Source organism: Gossypium arboreum, chromosome 13 (genome assembly GCF_025698485.1).
Source record: "Gossypium arboreum isolate Shixiya-1 chromosome 13, ASM2569848v2, whole genome shotgun sequence".
NCBI lineage: Eukaryota > Viridiplantae > Streptophyta > Magnoliopsida > Malvales > Malvaceae > Gossypium > Gossypium arboreum.
Window position 1 is genome coordinate 2,860,656 of NC_069082.1, and position 11,335 is coordinate 2,871,990.

The 11,335-nt window shown below is 33.8% G+C and overlaps 2 protein-coding genes across 4 annotated transcripts; one reads left to right on the forward strand and one right to left on the reverse strand.

The window, feature by feature from the left end:
* Positions 1-826: 826 nt before the first annotated feature.
* LOC108464563 (RNA-dependent RNA polymerase 1) lies at positions 827-7,065 on the forward strand. Of its 3 annotated transcripts, none has more exons than XM_017764921.2 (5): positions 827-1,235; positions 1,934-2,497; positions 3,090-4,921; positions 5,346-5,496; positions 6,031-7,065. In XM_017764921.2, exons 2-5 carry the CDS (start codon positions 1,985-1,987, stop codon positions 6,865-6,867), a joined length of 3,333 nt encoding a protein of 1,110 aa, XP_017620410.1. In that variant the 5' UTR covers positions 827-1,235; positions 1,934-1,984; the 3' UTR covers positions 6,868-7,065. The 3 variants fall into 3 exon arrangements, with proteins under 3 accessions (XP_017620410.1, XP_052879904.1, XP_052879905.1); XM_053023944.1 differs by having other exon boundaries at positions 864-1,329; XM_053023945.1 differs by having other exon boundaries at positions 957-1,235; positions 3,174-4,921.
* Positions 7,066-9,671: 2,606 nt separating this feature from the next.
* Positions 9,672-10,967, reverse strand: LOC108463459 (stem 28 kDa glycoprotein-like). The gene is made up of 3 exons (XM_017763398.2): positions 10,519-10,967; positions 10,186-10,395; positions 9,672-9,981 (listed from the first exon to the last, which is right to left on the reverse strand). Exons 1-3 carry the CDS (start codon positions 10,908-10,910, stop codon positions 9,801-9,803), a joined length of 783 nt encoding a protein of 260 aa, XP_017618887.1. The 5' UTR covers positions 10,911-10,967; the 3' UTR covers positions 9,672-9,800.
* Between the last annotated feature and the right edge of the window lie 368 nt (positions 10,968-11,335).

Below are 11,335 nucleotides of genomic sequence, written 5' to 3' on the forward strand. Positions count from 1 at the left end.
TATTATAAATTCATAGTAGAATATATGATTTAAATCCAACTACTCTTGTATTTATTATAGCTTCGTTCTTAATATCTTAGTTCACAAACAAATTTTTAAAAGTTAAGTGGATGTCTAATTATTGACATGTGCATCCGTTATCTTAAAATATTTTAATCCAAATATTTTTTTGAATAGTTAATATTTATGATCACAATTACAAATTAAATGCCCGTAAATATCCAAATATGTCATTATTCTTCGTAAGTCCACAAGTAACATTCTAAATAACTTTGGTACAAAACAGAAAGAGCAAGTGCACGATGATGGATGAATGAAGCTTACTTCATATATTGAAAAGGGAGTCGTGTCAAATAAACATGTTAGTAATACTTGTAAAATACTAAAATTGATGTATTTTAAAATATTAAAAATTTAATTTTTATTAAAATATTCTTAAAATACAATCAATTTTTTGTCAAATTATTAATATTTTAAATGTGATTAGTCAATGTATACTTTAAGATACAACAAATTTTACTATTTTTTTTAAAAATAGTAATATTTTACAACATTTTACCATTTCTAGTAATTTCTATAAATTTCTAATAATTTTAAAAATTGCAACATATTTTAATTTTTCAAAATTATGTATACTTTTATAATTTTATTTATTTATTTATTTTTGTAAATTTGTAAAATTTTATCGCATTATCACTGAGATAAGTGGGTAATGCCGGTCATAAATATTGCTTTTTAAGATTGAGCACAGCGGATAACCCCACTAACTCCTTCGCAAGCAAGTTTCGGAGAAAGGCAGGCCGTACGACAGACAAACCCGGCCCTATTGTCCTTTTCCGTTGATTTCCATTTTCCACGATAGAAAATTCCACGAAAATCTTCACGTAAAAACAAAATCGCTGACGTGGCCAAAGGCCATTCGCTATTAGATAGGGAAGCCAATGGAAAATTGGAAATATATATAATAATTTAATGTTAAACGTGTGACGTGGCCAGCAGAAGCGATTTGCAGAACATCCTGCAATGTGGGGTGCGACGGAGGAAATCACGGCATTTTTCTTCGTCTGTTTGTCTTCTCTGGATCTTTAAAATTATTTGAGTAAATTGACTAAAAGAGTTGACAATCCAAGGTTCTAAGTAAAGTTTTAGTCTTTTATGTTACTGTCACTCTAATATCAATGGAGTTTGGGTTTAGTTATCGTTATGAGTGATCATTCATCTTCTTCTTGTCTTTGGTAAAGCCTCTTTCTTTTCTTTCTTCTCTTAATAATGATTGAAACTAGACGTTCAATTTGAAACTGAGTCACAATTTATTTTTCTTTGATAAACGTAAAAATCTTTCTTCTTCATGGATGTTGGGCGCAGCCTTTTTCTCTTCTTCTGCTTTTTAAATCTTGATTTCCTTTTCTTTTTTCTGTTTTGAAAGTGTTTGTTTGGGCAGAGGAACTGCAAATCCTCATTCGCATTCATGTAAAATTCACATATGTCTGTGCTATAAAATTCATCTTCTAGTGATTTAGCCATTAGTTATGGTACCGTGTTAGATAGGAGTGACTGCCCGGCATGAGTTCTGTTGAAATCCGTTTAACGATTTGAATGTGATCCTGTAGTTGGTGAAGTTCGCTTTTATATATTTGGAGAATTAGTATATCCATATTTCATTTAATAAGAGGTAGGGGTTGTCAAGATCGAACTTGACATTAATGCCAACTGAAGATTTAAATATATATGATATGGAAAATTTAGGAATTTAAAAAAAAAAAAAGATAACATAGGCCATTACTAGTTAAAAAAACATTGATTGTTTTGTTGCTTCTTTTCCTTGTTCTTTATGAAAGTTTGATTGTTGTTTCTTTGAACAGCAGCTTAACTTGTCTCCCATGTTGGTGCATTTGAAGGTTTTTATTTATATATTGGTCTCTGGTTTTTGCAGTTAATTAATTGTATGCTGTAAGGTGGTAAGAGCACAGAGTGAATTGAGACAATGGGTAAGACGATTCAGGTTTATGGGTTCCTCTCAGATGTGTCTGCAGGAGAAGTAAAGACATTTTTAGAGGGATATACGGGCAGAGAAACTGTTTATGCCCTCAAGATCCGGCAGCATAAAAAGAGTGGCAGAGCATATGCTATTGTGCAGTTTACCAGAAGCTCTGATGCAGGGCTAATCATAAGGTTGGCTAATCAAAGGCTATACTATGGGAGATCATATCTTAAGGCTCGAGAAATGGAGACTGACATCGTGCCAAAGCCGAGAGTGTTCTTGCACACAATGGAACGTGTTACAGTGAATTTTGGCTGTCAAGTCTCGGAAGAAAAATTTTATGTTCTCTGGAAAGCAGATAATGTTACTCTAAATTTTGGGACTGGAATGCGGAAATTGGAATTTCTACTGTCGTATTGTAGCTCAAAATACAAGCTTGAGCTTTTCTATGAGAACATCTGGCAGATTGAGCTGCGTTGTCCTCATAGTCAAACCTCAAAGCATCTTCTGATTCAGGTTGCTTTGCTAAACTTTCATCATAAATTCATCATTAGTCTCAATTGTATTATCCTAGCTTCCTAGAAATAAGAGTTTAACATAACATCCTTGCCTCCAGATAACAGGCGTCCTCAGTCAGTCAGCTGCATATATCATATTTCTTTTGCTGATCATTAGTCTTCTATGAAATCATTGAGATGCCAACATGGTAATTGAATGACATTGTCATATCCATGTAAATTATATAGAGTTTTTCATTTCTGTTGATCTAGGGCACTAGATCTTTTTGGCAATTGAAAACTAATACCTGGTGCAAATCAATATAGATGTGCTCGAGAAGGGGTACAGATCAGCCCATATTTTACTTTTAAGATTGTAATAGGCAGTTCAAAATGGTGATTGCTAGATGGATTTAATATTGTCTTATGAAACATGTCTCATGCAAGGTCGTTGATGGACTATTCAGTAGCCATACCTGAGGAACTAACTTCTTCATTGCAAGAAGTTTCTGCTCTTCTGTTGATGCTAAATACAATTTCTTAAAGTTTTATCTCTTACAAATGATAATTGCTTGTGTTGCTTTGTGGTTTCCTTTTCATTTTTATTTTAGTTATTTGGCGCTCCCCGGATATATGAGACAGAAGTGCGTGCTTCTGAATGTGTATTTGATGATCCCTTGCTTAACTATTTCAAGGATATGCCTGATGATCAATGGGTAAGGACAACGGATTTCACTCGTTCTAATTGTATTGGACAGTCTTCTGTATTATGTTTGGAGCTTCCTCACAACCTCCAACTTCCAAATTTTCGGGAGAACTTTGCTTATTACAAAGAAAATGAAGGCAGATTGGTTTTGGAAAGTGGTTCTTCTTACTCCTGCAATCTTAGTCTAGTCCCAATTGTATGCCCTTCGCGGGTAATTGACTTGCCATTTGAAATCTTGTTCAAGGTTAATCTGTTGGTGCAAAATGGGTGCATCCCAGGACCAGCACTTGATGATACTTTTTATCGATTGGTTGATCCTTGTAGAATGCACAAAGTCTACATAGACCATGCGCTGGAGAAACTTTATTATCTAAGAGAATGCTGCTATGAACCTTCGAGGTGGCTCTTTGAGGAGTACAAAAATTTCTCAAGATCGAGGAAATATCAAGGTTCACCTACTATATCCTTAGATGAAGGTTTGGTATATGTAAGAAGGGTTCAGATAACGCCTTCTAGGGTCTACTTTTGTGGTCCTGAGATTAATGTTTCAAACCGTGTGCTACGCCAATTCCATAATGATATTGATAATTTTCTTCGCATCAGTTTTGTTGATGAAGAGTTGGAGAAGATCCATTCTACAAATGTGCAGGCAAGGGGTAGGAGAACTGGTATTTACAAAAGGATTCTTTCTACTCTTAGAAATGGCATAGTGATTGGGAATAAGAGATTTGAATTTCTTGCCTTTTCATCAAGTCAATTACGGGAGAACTCAGCCTGGATGTTTGCTTCAAGAAAGGGGCTCACTGCAGCAGATATAAGGTCATGGATGGGAAATTTTAGTAAAATAAGAAATGTGGCAAAATATGCTGCTAGACTGGGCCAATCTTTCAGTTCATCAACTGAAACTCTTAGTGTTTCTAAAGATGAAATCAACCTTATTCCAGATATAGAAATTATGAAGGATGGGATTAAATACGTCTTTTCTGATGGAATTGGAAAAATATCAGCTGAATTTGCGAAGAAGGTGGCAGCTAAATGTCGGTTGAAGGGTTGCACTCCATCTGCCTTTCAGATTCGGATTGGCGGATTCAAAGGTGTTGTGGCTATTGACCCGACCTCATCTTGGAAATTATCCCTCAGAAAGAGTATGGAAAAGTATGAATCTGAGAACACTAAACTGGACGTTTTGGCTTGGAGTAAGTATCAGCCATGTTTTCTGAATCGCCAGTTGATTACCCTGTTATCTACTCTTGGAGTTCCAGACTATGCTTTTGAGAAAAAACAAAGAGAAGTAGTTGATCAACTCAATGCTCTCCTGACGGATCCTTTAGAGGCTCAGGAGGCTCTGGAGTTAATGTCTCCAGGAGAAAATACTAACATTCTGAAGGAAATGCTCTTGTGTGGTTATAAGCCTGATGCTGAACCATTCCTTTCAATGATGTTGGAAACTTTTCGAGCTTCGAAGTTGCTGGAGTTGCGGACTAAAGCCAGGATTTTTGTTCAAAAAGGAAGGTCTATGATGGGATGTCTAGATGAAACTAGGACCTTGAATTATGGCCAAGTTTTTGTGCAGTTTTCTGGATCTAGATCTGAGCGACGTTTTATTGTTCAGGGTAAGGTAATTGTTGCCAAAAACCCCTGCTTGCACCCAGGCGATGTGCGTGTATTAAGGGCTGTCAATGTGCCTGATTTGCACCATATGGTAGATTGTGTTGTTTTTCCACAGAAAGGAACCAGGTACGTAAAGGGCATACTCTACCTCTTCTTGCTACGCTGAGAAAGTGTTCTTTCTTTATTATACTTTGCAAAAGCTGCCTTTTATTTTGTTTCTATTGTTGTAGTGTATGATTCTAGCTTCTTTTTTTTTGTCCCTTTTTGGTGGAGTTATCATTGATTGTTATGCGGTAGTAAAAATGCATGTTTTTTTTCTTCTTAGTGGAACTTGTTGAGCAGTTCCTTTACAAGCAGAGTATTACTGAATTACAGATTTGCTATACCTGTATTCTTTTGCATATTTGTGCTAAATCCTGCCCAATTTATGGAAGCTATCTGGTGCTTTAAGTGTCTTTAACATGATAACAAGATGGTAGGCTTGATTGTATTCTTTAATATTTCACAATGCATGGTGATTTGCTGACACTAAATAGAATCAAATTTTTAGACCTCATCCCAATGAATGCTCTGGAAGTGATCTGGATGGTGATGTTTACTTTGTCTGTTGGGACCCTGAATTGATTCCATATAAGCAAATCGATCCTATGGATTATTCACCCGCTTCAACAACCAAATTGGATCATGAAGTTACCATTGAGGTAATAGTTTTTTAGGTATTGAAGTATTCAGTTATATTCCACTTGAATTTATCTAATAGTTATTACTTTTGATTATCCTGTTCTCTTGTTATAGTTTCTTGATGCTGAAATGCATGATTCCTGCTCCCCCCCCCCCCTCCAACATTTTTTTTGGTTCCAGAATGTCATTGGTTTAACATTCTTCCAGATTCATTCTGCCAGTTGGCACTAGTATAATAATTATAACGACTTGAACTCTGTGTTATTTTGAGAGTTGTTTTCAACATAATTTTTCGTTGGGTATTTTGTATAAATCCGCTTGGAATATGTGCAGAAAAGTTTCTTGATACTTAAGTTCACATTACGAAGGCTCTAAACTAGTGAAATTTTTACTCAGGCTCAAGTTTATTATTTGTATTTGTTTGATGTTGTAATCCGTTCTTTGTGCTTGAGTCCTTTTTTGGACTGATATCTGTTGGGTTTGCTTTACTGTATTTTGTTGGGTTGTGTAGATATAATTATGAGATTTTTGATAATTGCTACATGCTGGTGCAGGAAATTGAAGAATACTTCACAAACTACATAGTCAATGACAGTTTGGGAATAATTTCAAATGCTCATACTGCTTTTGCTGATAGAGAACCTGGCAAAGCAATGAGCCGCCCATGTCTGGAGCTTGCAAAGCTGTTTTCAATTGCGGTTGACTTTCCGAAAACGGGTGTACCAGCTGAAATACCACAGGAGTTGAGGGTCAAAGAATTTCCGGATTTCATGGAGAAACCGGACAAGCCAAGTTATCAATCATACAATGTTATTGGAAAGCTTTTCCGAGAGGTGAAGAACCTTGCACCCAATGAATGCTCGATTAAGCTCTTAACTCGGGAAAAGATGAAGAGGTTTTATGATCCCGACATGGAAGTTGAAGGCTTTGAGGATTATATCGATGATGCTTTCTTCTACAAAAGTAAATACGATTACAAATTGGGGAATTTGATGGACTATTACGGGGTCAAAACGGAGGCTGAAATACTCAGTGGGGGTATCATGAAAATGTCGAGATCTTTTACGAAGAAAAGAGATGCAGAAGTGATCAGTATGGCAGTGAGATCATTGAGGAAGGAAGCTAGGTCATGGTTCAATGAAAAAGGAAGTGAGTTGGATGAAGAAATAGATGATGCATATGCAAAAGCCTCAGCTTGGTACTATGTCACATATCATCATAGTTATTGGGGTCAGTATAATGAGGGAATGAATAGGGATCATTTCCTGAGCTTTCCTTGGTGTGTTTATGACAAGTTGATCCAGATCAAGAAAGAAAAAGCAGCACTTCGGGAAGCTTTGGATTTATCGTCTCTGGAACATTGCTTTCAACGTGGATTCCATTTGCATTGAGGTGTTTTGGCTTATGTTTCCTGTTTACTGAAGTAGGGAAATATGGGTAGCTCATGTTTCCTAATGAGACTGAATGTTATATATATAATGTAAATATATCCACTTTAGTTTGGATTGTGCAAGTTTTAAACCTGTTGTAAAAAAAAAAGGAGATTGTATTAGTTTGTGATCCGCAAATTTAGTATATATCATTTAAAATCCTTTGAACTGATAAAAAAAGGGAAAAACCCCTAATCGGACATAACATTTCACTGAGTCTATTAGGACACTTTACAAGTATAACACTTATTCATCTAACGCATACATGTGAACATATCATACAAGGGCACTTTTACGTTCCTTTGCATATTCATGATCAATTCCATATTAATATTAGACTTTATACGCGTACCTATTTCACATAATAGTTCCTAATAGTGGAAAGTCATATTTTCAATTGCTCTTTATCCTTTACACAATAATTCTCATGTTTTAACATGATACCGATTAAAAGCATGAATTAACCAATAAATCTCATTTAAGGCCAAAAAGACAATTACTCATTTTAATAATATAATTCCTAGGTATCAAAACATACTTATTAACATTTTCATGACAATTAATATCTCTATATCACATATTTGGTTAATTTAGCATTTCATGACTAACAATTTTAATATAACTCATTATTGACTAGACCTGATCATAGGCTAGGCCAACCGCCCAAGCCTGAAGGCTCGCCTAAAAAATGGGAGGATTTGAGCAAATATATATACTCGAAAAATGAAATTGGACAAAAAATAGTGCCCATTTTTTAAACAGACTAGGCCTCCGGTAAGAATTTTTGGCCCGGCCTCGACTTAACCTGAATTTGCCTAATTTTTTTCTAGCTATTTTGATGTTGTTTGCTGCTATTTTATTGTTATTGTTTTGATATTGTATAACTCTTATTTTATTATTAATTGTGCTATTATTTTAGAAGCATTTGTTTGCTAAGTTACAACTATGTTAATGTCATTTAAGTACAAAAACTTTTTTAAAAATATATTTTAAATAAGGAAAAATATTTATTTTGATGTTTTTAGTATATTTAATACAGGTGAGTCGAGTTGAGCTTGGGTTTAGAATTTTTTATTTAGGTTGGGCTTAGACAAAATTTTAGACTCATTTTTTAAACTAAGACCTAGCGTAAAAAACAGATCTAAAATTTTGCGTTAACCCAACCCAGCCCGTACCCATAATCAAGTCTATTATCGACCTATTATATATTTTCTAAGCCATAAAATTTACTAGTTTATTATAAAAAATTCCATCCCATATTTATCACCTAAATATTACCTATTTCATAAACTTTTAAGATAAAGTAAGTAAGAGTATCCTACCTTTGCTCCACAACATAAAACCCCATGCTTCCATAATTTTGATTCCACTCTCAAATTTACTTAGAAATCCATTCCCCACCATTTTCACATTTTTCCCTATTCATGAAAATAATCAAAAATTAATATGTAAGTTTCCAAAGCTTTCTCAAATGGAAATTCTCAAATATTAGACTTGGATGAGTAGAAAACATCATTACTAACTTTTATAAGATCTTCTCTCTCAAACTTCTATTTTCTCACTCAAACATCGAGAAATCTTAAGTTAAAATTTGGTGATCGAGAAATCTTAATTAAAATTCGGTGAAAATAACGGTGAATTCTACGTAAGAAGATTGTTTTCTAAGTGATTTCAATAAAACACAAGTTTGGGTTTTGAAATTCTTGAAAATTCTAAAGAAAAAGCATCAAAAATGAAGAAAAATAGAGAAATGATCAAATTATCCTTTTAAGGTAAAATTATCTTATTTGGCAAATTGAATAACAAAGAATGAATTCTCACGACTCATTGAACAAAATCGAAAAAAATATTTTAAAAATTATAAGAAAACAATCTTACACTAAAGAAATTAACTCTAAGAGTTGAAAATTTTATTAATGAATGAATAAATGCCTTTAATAAATAATAAAGAGACCTTTATATATATAGGCTAGTTAATTACATCAAACAAAACTTTAAAGTATAATGAAACTCTAATTAATCTAAATAAGAAATAATTTTAATAGAACTAAACTTTCTTGTTTACTAAGAAACATAAAATTGTTAAACAACTTTAATAAAACCTATTTATAATCAAAATTAGGCTTTAAACTAGAACTCAATATGATTTAAACTCGAATTAAAGCACGAAACTTGTAATTTTCAGTAATAATCTCGTCTAAAAATTTTGCTCACGCAGTCTTAAGTAAAATAGTCATAAGTTGAGCTCCCGAACTCGATATCAAGTGATTTGAGTTTTCAGACTCAAAATCGAGTGACTAAAAATGCGTTTCGAAGCTAAGAGGTAACTCGTCAAATGCTATACAGACATCTCAACCCAGAAATGCTTGGATCTTGGTAAATTAGCAGTTTGGTTGAATTGACTTTAATAAATTCCACATCATCGGTGCATGTATCACCAGATAGATATATTTACCATTTTTGTTTTGCTTACTGCACACTCTAACCCCTAAAGTATACTATTTTTTCTACCTTGGTCATTAAAGTTTTTTTTGGCCCACTTCAATTCATAACATTTCTAAATGTTATCAATTCAATCATTTGAATATTAAAACATAATGATTGGAATATCCAACCAATCATATGCTATCCCGTGTCATATAATGACATTATAGTAATACCATCTTCCCAAAAACATAAAAATTTTAAAAATTAAAATTATAAAAAATATATATCAAAAATTAAAAAGTACAAAAATATGAAATTATAAAATTCCAATAAAAATATAAACTTTTACTAATTTTATTATAAATAAATCTTTATTTTATTTTATTGCAAATTTCCATACACATAATAAATAAATAGTACATAAATCAATGGCCATTCTCCTCCGGTGGCAAGATGGTGATATATCTTCAGCTAATGTAATACATTGGATCCGGCAACTTGAACGTCCGGTTACCGGTATTGGTCCCCAAGAGATCACTCCATTGATCACCTATATTTCCAATGATTCTATACCCTTTCTTCTCCAGCATTTTTCTCTCGTTTGACTTGTAAAATACAGCTGTCTTCCCTGAATACTTTGATGGTTCCCTACACTCAAAGTGAAGCGAAAAGAAATGTCTTTAAGGTATAAAAAAAGTGAACAAATATGGTAAGAAATTAGTAATGATGTTAATGGTTAATATGATAAAGACAACAGTTTGCAAAATAGAGGCCAAAGATCCGGAACACACCATAATGACATAACAGTTAGTTAGCATTTGAAGGTAGGGTGAATGAAGGAGTAGAACTTACTTGAGTATAAGCTTGTCCCAAGTGTGGTATCCAACATTCTTAAGATTTGAAGCAGTTGTGTTTCTTTGAGATTCTTGTCTTCCTGTTAAGAAAACAACCTTAATCCCTAAACTCAATAACTTGTTGTAAAGCAAAAGACTCTCCGGTAATGCTGGAGCAGCCCCTTCCATTACCCACTCATCGAACAATGTGGCATTGTATGGCTCCGCTCTGAAAATTTCATAAAATAGTGAGCCTGCAATATTAGAGATGTTTCGGAGCAGATCTATGGATAATATTGAAGGACATTTTTTTTTTATTACTTTGCATTGGTTTATTAGATTAGACAGATACCCGAATCCATGCTGGGCATAATAAGGGGAATTGGAGAGGGTAGTCTCGTCAATATCAAAGATCCAAATATCCCTGCCGTCGCCGGCCAGCTTGAGGCTTTGGGCGTATAGAAAAGCCTCCTTAGCCACCGCTCTCGAGTCTTTCCGATACTGCTTCCCTAACATGTAGTGACCTACGTATTCTTCACACTCTTCTGGAACAGTTTTCCACCCAATGATGTTGTTGGTCTCGACGGCGAGTCGCCAACTCAGGCACGATAACCCCGGTATGAAATCTCCTCCGGCACCGGATCTTGGTCGGAGGAGATGAATCTGTTTTATGATACCCGCTTCGCATGTTCCCTTTGAAATTGTTAAAATGTTGGCTAGGAACAAGAGCAATAGCAGTGCCATGGCAACGCTGCTGTGTTTTTGCTTTGCTTGAGAGCTTGCTTGCTCTTTAAATACACCACGTTTAATGAAATTGTGATTTCATTCGATATTATCGAATAACAAATTAAATTTTTTCTCTTCATTTTTAATATTTTTAATTAGATTTAAATTTTTAGAATAAAAATCTAATTTGTTATTTTATATTGAGGAAAAATAATAATGACGTAAAATCACAATCTCATACAATCTTTTCTTTATTGCATTATTTATAAATCTACCCTAATTCTAAAAATTTCAAATAAATGTCGAGAAATTCATGTCAAATTCTGGTTTTACTCCTCCTATTTTAATAATTTTGGAATTTAGCCTCTATACATTAATTTGACATATTTTATTTTATTTTACTTGTATAATGTTATTAATTAATTCACATAATTAACACAAGT

Bases quoted from the DNA above. Each gene is read 5' to 3' on its own strand.
- LOC108463459 (XM_017763398.2), bottom strand. From the start codon at position 10,910: ATGGCACTGCTATTGCTCTTGTTCCTAGCCAACATTTTAACAATTTCA. The intron at 10,396-10,518 runs GTATCTGTCTAA...TGAAATTTTCAG, and splicing joins TATGCCCAGCATGGATTCGG to AGCGGAGCCATACAATGCCA. The intron at 9,982-10,185 runs GTAAGTTCTACT...CTTTGAGTGTAG, and splicing joins TGGGACAAGCTTATACTCAA to GGAACCATCAAAGTATTCAG.
- LOC108464563 (XM_017764921.2), top strand. From the start codon at position 1,985: ATGGGTAAGACGATTCAGGTTTATGGGTTCCTCTCAGATGTGTCTGCA. The intron at 2,498-3,089 runs GTTGCTTTGCTA...TTTTTATTTTAG, and splicing joins CAAAGCATCTTCTGATTCAG to TTATTTGGCGCTCCCCGGAT. The intron at 5,497-6,030 runs GTAATAGTTTTT...ATGCTGGTGCAG, and splicing joins ATCATGAAGTTACCATTGAG to GAAATTGAAGAATACTTCAC.